We start from the raw sequence: 15,732 nt of genomic DNA, 5'->3' as shown, positions 1-15,732 counted from the left end.
AAGAAAAGAATATTTTACTTATCCCAAGCTTCATATATTGGAAAAATCCTTACTCGTTTTAAGCATACAAAACTCCAAGAAAGGTTTCTTACCTTTTCAGGATGGAGTAACTTTATCTAAAGATATGTCTTTGTAGACATCAATGGAGATAAAGGAAATAAAGACAGTTCTTTATGTTACGGCTGTTGGAAGCCTAATGTATGCTATGCACAAGATCAGAAATCTGTTTTGCCAAGAGCATAGTTAGCAGATATCAAAGAAACCCTGGACAAGGATAGTGGACTACAGTAAAGCATATATTGTAGTACCTTAGAGGCACTAGAGATTATATGCTAGCTTACAAGGCAGTTAATTTAGTCCTTGTGGGTTGCATGAATTTTGACTTCCAATCGGATAGAGACAATAATAAGTCGACCTCGGGGTTTTGTGTTTACTTTAGGAGGAAAAGTCATAACTATGGAAGAGTGATAAGCATAGGTGTTTTTCTGGACTCCACCATAGAAGCTGAGTATATGGCAAGCCTCTGAGGTAGCCATAAAAGCTGAATGACTCAATAACCTCAAGATAGACTTAGATATGATTTCTGGTTTGTCCAAAGATTATTACAATTTATTATAATAATATTGGTGCAGTAGCAAACTCGAAGAAACCATAAGTCTATAAGGCAAGTAAACACAATAGAGCGCAAGTACCACCCAATACGAGAAATCATATAAACGAGGAGAAGTTGTTGCCGCCTAGATTGCATCAGATGATAACCTAAGGTCCTTAAGGCAAGAGCTTTTTGAAAGGCATGAGAATCAGATGTATGGCAGCAAATATGGCAGCTTAGTCTTTTAGTATAAGTGGGAGATTGTTAGAATGTATACTAAAAGCCTAGCTTTTGGTATAAAACATTTATCTAGAAATAAGAATCACATTGGTCAAATGTCTACATTTGTGATAAATGTAGTTGTTCAATTAATTTATATTGTAGATAACATGGTGTGTGGTGTCACACACAGAAGATCATGTTATCAGTACCATATAAATTATAAACAGTAGCTCACGATCAAAATGGAAAGGAACAAACCATTAGAAGGTCGTTGTGTAATTAGGTATCAGTTTATCTTGACTGTATAATTACACTAGTACACTTAGAGTGTATTGAGTAGGACCATTTGAGGTCGTTTCTTTTATACTGATTTTATAAAGAAACAAAGTCCTCGGTTATTATGGAAGTGTGTGCTCTTAATCCTAATATAATAACAAGCACATATATTTGATATTTATTTCTTTAATTTATCAATGGGTGAGATTTAGTTCGATGAATCAATAAGCCCGATAAGTTGGGAAATGGTATCACTTATAGTGTGTGTTGTTGATTATAGAAGGAAACTGTGTCCTAGAGATACTAGGTTGATAATGTCCTCAAGAGGAGCTCATAAGGATTGTCATGTTAAACCTCGGTGGACCTAGTCCGACATGATGATAAGGTTGAGTGGTACTACTCTTGGACTAAGATATTAATTAAATGAGTTGTCAGTAACTCACTTAATTAGTGGACATTCGATATCTTAAACACAGGGAGACTAACACACTCATGATAAGAAGAAGCCCAAAATGTAATTTGGGATTGGTGCGGTAGTTCAATAATAGTTCTCTAGTGGAATGAATTATTATTGATAAAATTAAGTTGTGTGTTCAGGGCGAGCACGGGATGCTTAATTTTATCGGGAGACCAAAACCAATTCCTCCTCTCGGTCCCTATCGTAGCCTCTTAATTATGGAGTACTATATCCACCTATATCCACCTTCTTACCCATCCTATAGGGGCCGACCAAGCTAGCTTGGAGACCAAGCTAGGGCCGGCCATGGGTATGTTCATGGGTGAATTCATGTGGCCGACCCTATTAAAATAAAAAGGAATTTTAATTTTAAAAATTTTCTTATGTGGATAATATAATTTAAAAGAGAGTTTAAAAATTTAAATCCTTCCTTTTATGAGATTCTACAAAAGATTAAGAGAAGAGTTAAAATCTCTTTCCTTATTTGTAGATTAAAAGGTTGATTTTAATTTTGGTAAAAACTTTCCTTTTAATTATATTCATGATTTAAAAGAAAGTTTAAAAATTAAAAATTCTCTTTTATTAGTTTCTACAAAAGATTAAGAAAAGATTTAATATCTTTCCTTATTTGTAAATTGAAAGGAGATTTTAATTTTTAGAGATAACTTTCCTTTTTGGAAATTATCCATATGTTTAAAAGAAAGATTTTAATTTATAAAATTTCTTTTTATTAACCAATCATGAAGGGATTAAAATTATTGGAGAAATTTTTTATAAATTTCTAGAAACAAATTAGGAAGTTTTAATTTTGTTTTAATTAAAACTCTCCTTGTTTTGGGGAAAGGACGACCATTATAATTTGAAAAGAGAAAATTATTTTAATTAAATAAATTTTCCTTTTCAATGGCAAAAGAATTAAGGAAGTTTTTATTAAATTTTCCTTATTTGCCAAGACCAAGGATTATAAAAGAGGGGGTAGAGGAGGCTTCAATGCTAACGACTCTATTCTATTTTTCCTCTCTTTTCTCCTTGGGTGTGGCCGACCCTTTCTTTCCTCTCCTCTCCTTTGTGTGGCCGAAACATTCTCATGGTGGAGATAGCTTTGGTGGCCGGATCTAAGAAGGAGAAAAGAAGCCTCTTTTCTAGCATCCCTTGGAGCATGGTGGTGGTGGCCGAACCTCTTCATCCTAGGAGAAGTGTTGATGGCCGAAACTTGTAAGGAAGAAGAAGGTGCTTGGTGGTTCTCATCTCGGAAGATCGTTGCCCACACAACGTCCGAGGTTAGAAGAGGAATACGGTAGAAGATCAAGAGGTTTTTCTACAAGGTATAACTAGTAATTTTTCTTTCCGCATCATACTAGTTATTTATGGAAATAATACCAAATACAAGAGGCTTACGATTCTAGAATTTCGAATATGTTTTTCGATGTTGTGTTCTTTTATTTTTTCTTTTCCTTGTGATTTGATTGTTCTTTTCGGTTAACCTAAAGTTATTTTAAGAAATTAAATATTAGCTTTCTATAAAAGGTTTTGTCTAGTCGGTGGTGGTTGCTCCCATATCCAAGAAGGCCATGTGCCTCGCCACGTCAGTACTGGGAACCAATTATAGAAATTAAAATTTAATGGAATTAATAACTTAAGGTGATTTGGGTCGAACGTGTTAAGTTCCGCAGGAGACCCAAGTCAAAACCTAAAAGAACGAATAGATTAAGTTTTGGATCAAACGTGTTAAGTTCCGCAGGCGATCCAAAATTTAATTTAAAAGAACACATGGTAGCTAGGAAAAGGTTCAGACCTTTGTACAAAATTTTTGTACAGTGGAACCTCTAGGTTTTCCGAGTAGCAACCAACAGGACCCGTATGTATCGAGATTTGAGATGTTCCTACTGGTGGAACGGTATGAAGAAAGACATCGCGAAATTTGTAGCGAGATGTCTTATCTGTCAGCAGGTGAAGGTTGAGCACCAGAGACCTGCCGGATTACTTCAGCAGATTCATATTCCTGAGTGGAAATGGGAACACATTACCATGGACTTTGTGGTGGGTTTGCCCAGGACACGACGAGGCCATGACGCGATTTGGGTAATCGTTGATCGATTAACCAAATCGGCGCACTTCTTAGCGATCTGGAAGACTGATTCCCTGAATCGATTGGCAGATCTGCATTGTCAGGAGATCACCAGATTACATGGTGTTCCTTTGACTATTATTTCGGATATAGACCCTCGGTTCACGTCTCGATTCTGGCAGAGTCTGTAGTAGGCCTTGGGCGCTCAGCTCCATTTCAGTACAACTTTCCATCCACAGACAGATGGACAGTCAAAGTGGATCATTCAGACTCTAGAGGATTTACTGAAGTCATGTGTATTGGATTTCGGAGGCAGTTGGAAGGACCATTTGCCATTGGTAGAGTTCGCCTATAACAACAACTTTCATTTGGCTATCTAGATGGCACCGTTTGAAGCGTTGTATGGTAGGCCTTGTCAGACACTCACCCTCTGGGATGAGGTTGGGGAGGCCCAGCTGTTGGGACCTCATAGAGCTCAGTAGGAGGCAGAGTTGGTCCGTACTACCAGACGGAGGATGGTAGAGGCGTAGAACTGCTTGAAGAGTTATGCTGATCGGAGACGCAGACCCCTGGATTTCTCTACTGGCGACCATGTTTTTCTGCGAGTTTCACCCACGAAAGGGGTGAAGAGATTTGGCCTCAGAGGTAAGCTAGCTACACGATACATTGGCCCTTTCCAGATCCTGGAGAGGATTAGAGCAGTAGCTTATCGTCTAGCGCTACCACCGGCTCTGGCAGGTGTGCACGACGTATTTCATGTATCTATGTTGAGGAGATACATAGCAATCCCAGCTCATGTGTTGTTTGATATACCAGTTTGCCTTCATCCTGACTCCACCTACGAGGAGGCCCCGATATGGATTCTGGACCAGAAGGAGCGTCAGCTGCGGAACAAGACTATCCGCCTGGTTAAAGTCAGATGGCAGCATCATTCAGACGAGGAGGCTACCTGGGAGCTCGAGGATACTATTCGAGCTCGATACTCCCATCTTTTCACCTGAGGTATGTGGGTTAATTTTCGTTCAGCGTTATACTATCTATTTGTTGTTAGTACTTGCTGATGGTAGAAAATGAAATTTGGGGGACCAAATTTTTATTAGTGGGGGAGAATGTAAAATACCGAAAAGGGAGAATAATAATAAGGGAATATTCCGGATTTTTTAGAATTTTTTTCGAAAATTTTTCGGAGCTCGTATGACTTCGGTTACAAGGATAAAATGGAATCCCGGGAAAGCTTGTTTAGGTAGCCCCATTTAAGCGAGGAAATGTTTTATTTCCTTTTTATTTTCTTTTCTCTTTTATTTTATTTCTCTTTGTCGCTTCTTCCCTGATCCGCGCCCCATGCCTGAGCCCTCACCTCCTGCCGTTTCTTCTTCCCTTCCCAACGGATGCGCCTGCGCCGACGTCACCCTCGCGCCCATTCCTCTTCCCCTCCGGTACAAAGGTAGTGGCCGAGGGAAGCTACAAGTCTCTCCTTTCCTCTTCCCCCTTCCTTGAGTGCCCTGGCCGACGCCCTTCTCCCCTCTGTGCTGCCACTGACCCCTACAGCCAATGCGACTCACAGCCGAGCCCTAACACTGGCTGCGATCTCCTATGCCAACCACCGGGGAACTACGACGGTCGTCGTAGCCTGGGCTGAGCCCTAGCCGTCTCCACCACCGCCGTCTCCCTCACTGACTTCTCCCCTTTCACGCGGCGCAGACGCCTCTTCCTCTGTTCTGCACCTGTGCCCTAGGTTTCTACCTTCGGCTTCGATCAATTGTCGCCGCACGAAGCTGTGTCCTAGTGGCGATATTTGAGGTAGGAGAATTGTTTAGCTATGGATTTGATCCGTGATCTCCATTTTTGTGCTTGATCAATAATCTCCCTGCATGATTGCTTCTTGATCCGATTGATTCCAGTAGGTTGTACTGTTCGGTGGATCTGGAAATTTGGTTGCTGTGGGGTGTTCGTGGTTCCGGTAGCAACTCCATCTAGTAGCTCACTTTGTTCCAGTAGCCACAATAGCGGCTAAATCGAGGTAAGGTGTAGGGATTTAGTTGATACATGTTGTAGATTTTGTGTTGGATGTAATCTTGTGATGATAGTTTTGATTTAGGGTTAAAAGGTCGGGTCTAATCTAAGCTGCGGTTAGATCTGAATTGTTAGTTAATTGAGAATAAATGAATGAAATAGGATTCTGGTAATTAAGAAATTATTTTAGCTATGTGATATATATATGTAGCTAAATTAAATATGGCTCTCACAAGATTCGGATTCGGGACGAGCACTTCGTTGATTAGCTCGATCTACATTTGAGGCGGGTACCTTGACCTATCTATTTTGATACGTCTTATTGATATGTTTAGTAGATCTTAACAAGTACTAATTATTATGATTATATCTGCATTGGCATGTCATTATTTACTTCCGAGCATGTATTGTTTGTGTTGGTTGTTCCTAGGAGGATCGTACCGGTTCCACTGTACAAAAATTTTGTACAAGTGTCGAACCTTTTCCTAAACAACCTATTGTGTTCTTTAGAAGTTAAATTAGAAATCTCAAACGGAACTTAACATTCTTGATTCCAAATTTAACTTATCTGTTCTTAATGGTTTAGACTTGGATCGCAGGCGGAACTTAACACTATTGATCCAAATTAACATATGTTATAAATTTAATTAAATATTAATTTCAAAAATTGGCTTTCAGGACGCATGGCGAGGCACATGACCTTCTTGGGTATGAGAGTATCCACCACCGCCTAGACAAAGTCTTTTAAGGAAAGCTAATATTTAATTTCCTTATATAACTCTAGGTTTATCCAAAAAGAACAATCGAATCACAAATTTGAAAAATAAAACAAAAGAAACATAAATTCGAAACAAATCCGAAAACTCTAGAATCATATGCCTCTTGTGTTTGATATTTCCAAAAAGGAAATTTAATCCTTATAATCCTTGGCCTTGGCAAATAAGGAAATTTAAATAAAAAATTCCTTAATTCTTTTGCCATGAAAAGAAAAATTAATTAATTTAAAAAATAATTTTTCTTTTCTTAAATATCATGGCCGACCACTTTAATCTCCAAAACAAGGAGAATTTTAATTAACACAAGAATTCAAACTTCCTAATTTGTTTCAAAAAATTTATAAAAAATTTCTCCAATAATTTTTTCCTTCATGGTGGTTTGTAAAAAGGAAATTTTATAAATTAAAATCTTTCTTTTAAACATGTGGATGATTTCCAAAAAGGAAAGTTATCTCTAAAAATTAAAATCTCCTTTCAATTTACAAATAAGGAAAGATATTAAATCTTTTCTTAATCTTTTGTAGAAACTTATAAAAGAGAATATTTAATTTTTAAAATCTCTTTTAAATCATGAACATGGTTAAAAAGGAAAGTTTTCTCAAAATTAAAATCTACCTTTCAATCTACAAATAAGGAAAGATTTCAAAACTTTTCTTAATTTTTTGTAGGAAGCTATAAAAGGAAATATTTAAATTTTAAACTTTCTTTTAAAACCATGGAATCCACATAAGAAAAATTTATAAATAAAATCCCTTTTAATGTGATGTGGCCGGCCACATCATGCTTGGATTCCAAGCATTGGTCGGCCACCAACTTAGCTCAACCACTTGGTCTTGGCCGGCCCTAGCTAGCTTGGGTTCCAAGCTAGCTTGGCCGACCACCTTGGGTTAGGTAAGAAGTAGGTATATTGTGGGTATAAATCTCTATATACAAGAGGCTACGATAGGGACCGAAAGGAGGAATTGATTTTGGTCTTCCGATGAAATTAAGCTTCCCGTGTTCGCCCCGAACACACAACTTAACTTCATTAATAATAATTCATACTACTAAAGAATTATTATTGAACTACCACATCAATCCCAAATTACATTTTGGGCTCCTTCTTATTATGAGTGTATTAGTCTCCCTGTGTTTAAGATGTCGAATGTCCACTAATTAAATGAGTTATTGACAACTCACTTAATTAATATCTTAATCCAAGAGTAGTACCACTCAACCTCATCGTCATGTCGGACTAAGTCCACCTGCAGGGTTTAACATGACAATTCTTATGAGCTCCTCTTTGGGGTCATTCTCAACCTAGATTACTAGGACACAGTTTCCTTCTATCATCAACAACACACACTATAAGTAATATCATTTCTCAACTTATCGGGCTTATTGATTTATTTAGTTAAATCTCACCCATTGATAAGTCAAAGAAATAAATACTAAATATATGTGTTTGTTATTACATTAGGATTAAGAGCACACACTTCCATAATAATTAAGGTCTAGTTCTTTTATCAAGTCAGTATAAAAAGAACTTACCTAAAATGGTCCTACTCAATACACTTAGAGTGTACTAGTGAAATTTATTAGTTAAGATAAACTAATCCCTAATCACACTACGACATTATCGACGGTTTGCTCCTTTCCATCTTAGTCGTGAACAATTATTTATAATTTATAAAGAACTGATAACATGATCTTCTGTGCGTGACACCACAAACCATGTTATCTACGATATAAATTAATTGAACAACTACACTTAACATAAATGTAGGTATTTTTGACCAATGTGATTCTTTATTTCAAAATAAATGTTTAAAAAGCTAGGCTTTTAGTATACATTCCAATAGTTTGTTACCTATTTATTACCTTTATGTTATAGAGGTAATGACATGCCATACTCTATGATATACTGGACTGGTTAGATACCCTACTTGACATGTGTACCTAGATCATATTATTTGATCTACATATCTTGGTACACATTATTTGGAGAGGGATAGGATTAGGATATTTCCCGGCTTAGTGACATGCAACATCTTGCATGATTGCATGTTGAGCGGTTGACAGCTCCATTATTGTTGAGTGCATCGCCAGTTACATGGATCTGCACACACCACCACTCACGGGTTAGTGGTATATCAGACAGGGTGTAGTGTTGGCTCTGTCAGTGCTCTGCTGGTCCACTCATGGGTAGCGTGACACAGCGTGGCAGCACGTCAGGGGTCCCTCCACTGGATTGTCTCAGGGAGATGAGAGCATTGAGCTCCCCCCACTTATGATTTGGGGTAGGAGGATAGGTGTACTCCGACAGCATCCCGTCCACTTGGTCACTCATCAAGAGCAGTGATGACAGAGTGCACGGTTGTCACAGCTCTACCCACTCGGTCTCACCATCGTGTGTGAGATAGCTGACTAGTGTCAGGGGTGACAAGGACATATTATTAGCATCATATGCATTATTTGCACTTATTTCTTGTGTTTACTGCACTTTATATGTTGCATATTGGATTACATTGTTTGACATTCATACAGGATTTATGATACTTTGGGTCTGATGGCCTTGATATCCCTATACTCAGGTTCTGGTTAGTACAGTTACTCCTTATCTTTCAGTTTTGCACGTTCTATATGTTATATCAGGAGACTGTACGCATAGTTATTGCTATTTGTTATAGTTTACTTTGCATGTCAACTAGGTATTCGCTGAGTGTTGGATTCACACCCCGTTATTACTCTTTTCAGGTTGAGGCTGTCTGGAGGAGTTCTAGTCGCTAGTCCCCCTCCAGGTTGCGAGGATTTCCACTTTGGATCCTTGTTTTGGTTTTTCTTATTATGTTAGACTATGTTTCAGACTTGTATCTGCTGGAATTTAGATTTTATACGATCCCTTATTATCGATGGGTTTTTGTTTGGATGATATCGGCTTTGTGCTTTATGGGTGTAGTTGAGTAAGATATCGGTTTTGTGCTTTATGAGTGTAGTTGAGTAGTATATCGATTTTGTGCTTTATGAGTGTAGTTGAGTAGGATTTTTACGATATTTTCTTTAGCTGTGCTTATGTTTGTAGTTGAGTAGGATTTTTACGATATTTTCTTTAGCTGTGCTTATGTTTAGTTTTCATTATAAAACTGCGTGGATGTTTGCTATATTTGTACTGTTATATATTATTATTGTTCCGGCCGTGTTGGCCGATATATATGAGGCTTGAGGGCATTGTAGGAAATTTCATATTGTCACCCGTACTGGGGATATGCTGCCAAAATTTTCTCTGACAAGGACTACCTGGGGCGCCGCTCACTTGGCTACCAGGATTCATAAACTCTAGTACTTAGCCTGAAGGTCTAGAGTTCAAATCCTGAGGAAGGCAAAATTCTACTGGCCAGGGGTGGAAAGACCTAGTGAGTAACGCACGGCCGAGGGTCGTTGGTCAACGACATAAGGGGTCGCCAGTTTGGCCGCCAGTTGGCCCGCCCAAGGGACCGTCAAGGGGTCGCCAAATGGGCCTCCAGTTGGGCGCCCAAGGGGCCGAGGGGCCGAGGGACCGAGGGACTAGGTCATTATAATAAAAGGCGCATTTTTATTGTAACGACCCGGTCCCTCAGCCCCTTGATCGGCTCAATTGACGACCCATTTGATTCAGGGATATGAACCCTTTTGCCTCCACGATAATAGTGAGCAAGACAAGGTAGATTTCATGAAATTTATTTCAAAGGCCAAGATAGTTGGTAGGAAATATAGAGGTTAGCATTTAGAGGAAGTTATATTGCTTGTACTAAATTCAAAGATGCCTTTAAGCGGAAGAGTGAAACCTTTCATGGGGCCCAACTTCAAGAGTTACTAAAATAAGTACAAGGACTAAAGTGTAGCGAACTACGTGTATGAAATTTGAGAAGATTATGGTGTTTTATGCTCAGCTGGTCAGTAAAGATCATCGGGAAGACGATGTCTTTTAGATGTTATTCTTTATTTTATTCTTGACAATGAAATAATTTTTTTAATATTTATTTTTATCTCCAATTAGCAACTGAGTCATCTCTTGTTTGTTATATTAAATTTATCAACTTTGGAAAACATCAACAAGGACATTTTGAAATTACAATGCCGCATCAACCTGTGGTTCTATAAAGTAAAATATATATATATAAATAAATAAGATAAACGACAACAGAAAAGGAGATCATTTTTGTTTATGCAATCCTGGAATCCCAACTCAATTGAGTTGGCTAATTTGAGTACACAATAAGAACATGCCCTTTATTGCGTCCCTCTTGCTGTCATATTGCGAGGAGTTTTCAATCTCATCCATGGGAGCAGGGCCGGCCCTGGAGGAGGGCGGCATTGAACGATGATCCTAGGCCCATAATTTGCGAGGGTTAAATTTTTTTTTTTTTTAGTATTATGTATTATAGGCATGTAATTAGTCCTTTGAATAGTTGGATCCAAATTCATATTTTAAAATCTTTTATCTTGTCTTTTACTTTTATCTTTTTAGACATGTAATTGGAGTCTTAAATAGTTGGGACCCAAATTTATTTTGAATTTTTTTTTTTCATCCCGGACCTCCTTTGTAGAAGGACCGGAGCTGCATGGGACCATACTATTTCTCATTTCATATATGCTGTATTTTGCTCTTTTGTGGCCAAAACCACAAACTGGACTAATTTAATCACCTCCTGTTGTCCATTATTAAGGACAATATCTTTGTTTGCAGAAAGCTAGCGGCAAAAATTTTCCTTTGTCATCGTTATGAAACAGCTATTTTAACGTGAAAAGGACGAGAAAAAACGCCGAACTTGCACTAACTATCTTCACCTTTAGTTCACAAAGGGTTCACCAATACCGAGATTTATCTCATTCCCATTACCTGTTCAATAAATACCTTGTTTCCATTACAGTGAATTGACGCTCATCTTCTTGTTTGGCCCACAAAATTAATCACTTTTGATTTATTCTGTTCATTTAGAAGTATTTGAACTTAGCGTAATGGTAAAGTTATTGCTATATGATCAAAAGAATATAAGTTTAAATCCTGAAAATAATTTCTTACAAAAATAATGTAAAATTGTGTATAATGGATTCTTTTCAAGAATCCTTTATTCTTAAGATTACAGGGAACTAAAGCGGCAGATTCCACAAGTTGAGTAAAGCGGGGGATAAAAGATAAAAAGGAAAGCTGCTTAAAAGCAGTAACTTTATCAAAAGGAAGGAAATACCAAGGCAAGAGAGTTCTGAGAAATTTACACGCAAGAGAACAAAGGCCACTTAAGAATCTGGAAAGATGAAGAAAGTAGAGCTCCATTCGTCTACTGAAACTTGGTAGAGTTTGCAAGTGCTCCACCAATTTGGCTTCGTCATACTTGTTCTGATCCTCTATCTCTTTGATTTGTTGGCTGAAACAATTGGCATATAGTGGAAAGATAATGGTGTGAAGCAAGTGGTCCATTATATCTCTGGAATCTGAAAGTAATGAGTGAAACAGACTTTCCATCCAACAAAAAAGACTTGCAAAACCTAATTTAAACAGAAATCTTTCAATGTATCATTTAGACTTCTGCAAACAAGTGTCAGAAGTGATTGGCTATCTGTCGTCGTTGCCACATCTTCTAGTGCAAGTGAGTCCCACAAGTTGTCATTACCAAATAAATGCATTTGTCCTCCTTTTACCTTCACACTGTCCTCGTTTTCATTTTATAATTTTGTTACCAAGTCTGGTTTAATCATACTTAATGTGCCTTGAGTAAGAGCTACTCATGGCCTGAATTTAAAACAACGCCAAGATATAAAAGCTGTTTAATCATTCCACTCCCAACAGATCTGGCTTTCGCCACATTTTATAATATTAGACTCTGGTTAAAGTTGTCGGACCATGCAAGAATTGGCAGCTTATGTCAGACACGACAAGTGCTTGAAGCCAAGAGCTTGCGATCACATGCGACCTTTTGAAATCAAATGCTATGGTCACAGGAATACAGTCACAGTAAAACTTTTGGATGCCTTTCTAATCATCTTATGCCATAGCAAAAACAACAAGCACAATAGCATTGCATATTTCAGCTGATTTAAAATGCAAGTATACACTTTGATGACCATGACAAAATCAATATGCTATTTTCTTGGAGTCTTGATTACATTTTACGTAAACTTTTAAAACGAACTACTTTGATGAATGACTGCACATGTTAGGAAATGCCAGCGCATCTAGAATTCTAATGTGTTCCATAAATCTCAATTCAAAGATACTCCACGCGTGGTTGGAACCAAATTTCTTTTGGGTTTCCACAGTATGAAGTGGATGAATTAAATCCTAGATCTCTAGTCACTAAAAAATTGGCAAATAAGAAAATATCACCTTCTTTCAACAGTCATAAATAGAAAGTAAGGAAGCAATAGATGAGATGAAAAACTAGTAATTTCAGAATGATTTAAACCATTGGAGATTTTATATTTTCTAAAATTGAATTAGCAATCATAAAAGAAGAGTAACATTAATGACATTAGAATCATCTAGCATTCATTGTTCTGCAGCATTTCTGCTAACCCATGCCAAGTCACCGACAGGAGAAGTGTTTCCTGAAGACACTGGGAATTTTCCATTCTTCTTTGACCACTGCCAGATCTTGGACACTGAGAAACTCTCACCTTGGCTTCCAATACGCAATCTCTTTCCCTCCATTGCATCAGTGCTTGTAGAATGCTGTTCGTTCGCTGCTCTTCCCCTGGCCACCCTCAGATCACCATTCTTGATTCTAGTACTATCAAGTGTTACTTCAAGATCGGAATCAGCAACTACATACTGATAGTAGCCCATGGAGAAGCATCTCCTTGCATCTAAATTGTTACTACTTGTCTCTCCTTCCTCCATTCTCACAGCACCAGAAGGAGCTCCACTGTCCTCATCCTTTGCTGCTCCATTTGCATTAGCGCACAAATTCTTGAACTTGCCAAGCCGAACTGAGAACACCCTCTTTTCCAAGACCGTGTCATGGCCTTCTACCCCTAGATCCCTCGAGAACCCGCCCTCTTCCCTTAGATCCTCAAAATCGAGCAATGGATATTCAATCGAGAAGCTGGGGAGAAAGAGCGCCCCCCGGCACAGTGGGCAGGTGGAGTTGGAAAGAAGCCATGTATCAATGCAGTTGATATGGAAAGCATGGCTACAGGTGGGCAAAAGCCTAAGCTTTTCTTCTTGGGCAAATTCGCAAAGGCAAACAGCACAATCGAACGGTTCCTTGGAACCGGCTATCTCCTTCGAACCAACGATCTCCTTGTAGAGGAAGACGGGCAGCGCGTCGATGAGAACCTGGTCGAGGCCCGAGTCATGGAGGTCGAACAGCTGCTGGAGTTGACGCTGGATGGCGTCAGGCCCTTGAAATTCGCCAGAACGGCGTCGAGCAGGGTCGGGGGAGGTGGAAAAGGGGTGTTTTTTGATGAGATATCGAACCAGGAGGTGAAGGAGGCCGGAGATGAAGAAGACCACTGCAAGAATGACTATGATGAAGAGGACTGCAGGGCTAATCCTACTGCCTGGTGGAGCTGGAGTTGGAGTGGACGAGGTTTGTGATTGTGAGATCGGGATTGAATCCTTCAGAAAAGATGCTAAATGGGAAGATTGGTGGCGAGCTGGAGAGAGGAGCCAAGGAGCTCTAAGGGATTTGCAGATTGAATTTACCATTTCCTTCTTTGATTTCGATCCCACCACAAAGCATTTCAACTTTCAAGGACAAGGATGCTTAGCAATTCAGCTCTTTCTTGCATGCGACATTTCTGCAGCCATGGGGAAGATACTTTTCCATAAGGAGAAAAAAAAAAAGTTGCAGTTAGCTAAAGAAGGTTTACAAGCTAAAACCATAACATGAAAGCTAAATACGAGCAAGAATGGATTTGTACCATTAGATGCCACTACTAGAGAGAGAGAGACTCTTTGTTACTTCAAGGCAAGAACCTGAAGAAGGAAAAAAAATAAATCTTTGCCATTAGAGAGCTCATCTCTGGCCTCTACTTCGGCATGGGAGACTTTAGACTCCGAGACCTGCCCTTGAGGTGAAGAATCAGGAGATTAAATCACTGCTGCAACTTAGCTTTTACTTTGGCTCGAAAAGAACGACATGGCGTTTCCAAACCCCCAAATTCTTTGTGGAACTGCAAAATACTAGTGGTTTCTGCTGGGTTGGAGGCACAACATTTGAAGTAGACTTACGGTGCAGGGGTGGGTGAACTGGGGTAAATTTCACCCTGCTTGTACAGGCAGTGCCCCAACCTCTCACAGTGAGGGAGTGGGACCCACTACTTAAGTGTGGATTCCACCATCCCAATGTGAGAGATTGGGGCATTGCCTGTACAAACAGGATCGAATTAACCGTGGACTGGATGGAGGTATCATGACTAGCAACAATCCCAATGTTTGAACTTTTAAACTCTGGACTTTGAATGGTAATCACTACATTCATAGTATATCAATGGAAAATATTTGGGAAGAGGAGAAAAGAAGAGAGAACGTTTCTTATTGTTTTTATTTTCCACCTAATTTCGATAGAACAGGGAATGCATTTGGATCATGAATTTTTTTTTTATTTCTTAGTTTTTAATTTTTGTCTTGTAAAGTTTAAGAAAATGAAAAAAATTAAAATATACATTTGTTCTCAATTTTGTACACTATTTATATAATGAAAATAACTTTTTTACAATGAAAATATAATTTTTATTTGATACATTAAAGATGCTAGATGTTTCTTGATACAGATTATGATAGGTCGGCCTGGCGAGTGAAAGAAGGGCCTAGGTCGAGAAAAATAGAAAAGGTATATAGCCTGTCGAATAAGAGTCGAGTGAGCACCCAAGTGCTCATATATGTTCGGTCGGGCAAAGCTCGTCCGAGCATAAATGTATTTAGCCTTATATATGATTTTCAATATGTTACCGGTCGACCGAAGGCCGAGTGAGCACTCATGTGCTCATACATGCTCGGCCGGGTAAAGCCCGCTCGAGCGTAAAAGCACTTAGTCTTATGTATGACCTCTAGCATATTACCGGCAGATCGAAAGCTGAACGAGCACCCATGTGCTCATATATGCTCAGCTACCCAAAGTCCGCTCGAGCATAAAGGCATTTAGCCTTATATATGATTTTCAATATGTTACTGGTCGACCGATGGCCGAGCGAGCACTCACGTGCTCATACACGCTCAGCCGGATAAAGCTCGTCCGGGCGTAAAGGCACTTAGCCTTATGTATGACTTCTAGAATATTACCGACCGACCGAAGGTCGAGTGAGCACCCACGTGCTCATATATGCTCGGGCGGGCTAAGCCCGCCCGAGCATAAAGGCATTTAGCCTT

General features: G+C 39.0%; 1 protein-coding gene across 2 annotated transcripts; it reads right to left on the bottom strand.

The window, feature by feature from the left end:
- Window positions 1-12,816: 12,816 nt before the first annotated feature.
- LOC121969987 (RING-H2 finger protein ATL46-like) lies at window positions 12,817-14,613 on the bottom strand. Of its 2 annotated transcripts, none has more exons than XM_042520363.1 (2): window positions 14,286-14,613; window positions 12,817-14,182 (listed from the first exon to the last, which is right to left on the bottom strand). In XM_042520363.1, the coding sequence occupies exon 2, from the start codon at window positions 14,068-14,070 to the stop codon at window positions 12,910-12,912; it is 1,161 nt and encodes a 386-aa protein (XP_042376297.1). In that variant the 5' UTR covers window positions 14,071-14,182; window positions 14,286-14,613; the 3' UTR covers window positions 12,817-12,909. The 2 variants fall into 2 exon arrangements, with proteins under 2 accessions (XP_042376297.1, XP_042376298.1); XM_042520364.1 differs by having other exon boundaries at window positions 12,817-14,162.
- Window positions 14,614-15,732: the final 1,119 nt, after the last annotated feature.

This window comes from Zingiber officinale, chromosome 4A (assembly GCF_018446385.1).
Source record: "Zingiber officinale cultivar Zhangliang chromosome 4A, Zo_v1.1, whole genome shotgun sequence".
Classification (NCBI taxonomy): Eukaryota; Viridiplantae; Streptophyta; class Magnoliopsida; order Zingiberales; family Zingiberaceae; genus Zingiber; species Zingiber officinale.
The sequence above is the reverse complement of the archived record's forward strand: the minus strand, read 5'-3'. Positions and strand labels throughout refer to the sequence as shown.

What these genes read in the sequence shown, in the direction of transcription:
- LOC121969987 (XM_042520363.1), bottom strand. Translation starts at nt 14,070, where the DNA reads ATGGTAAATTCAATCTGCAAATCCCTTAGAGCTCCTTGGCTCCTCTCT.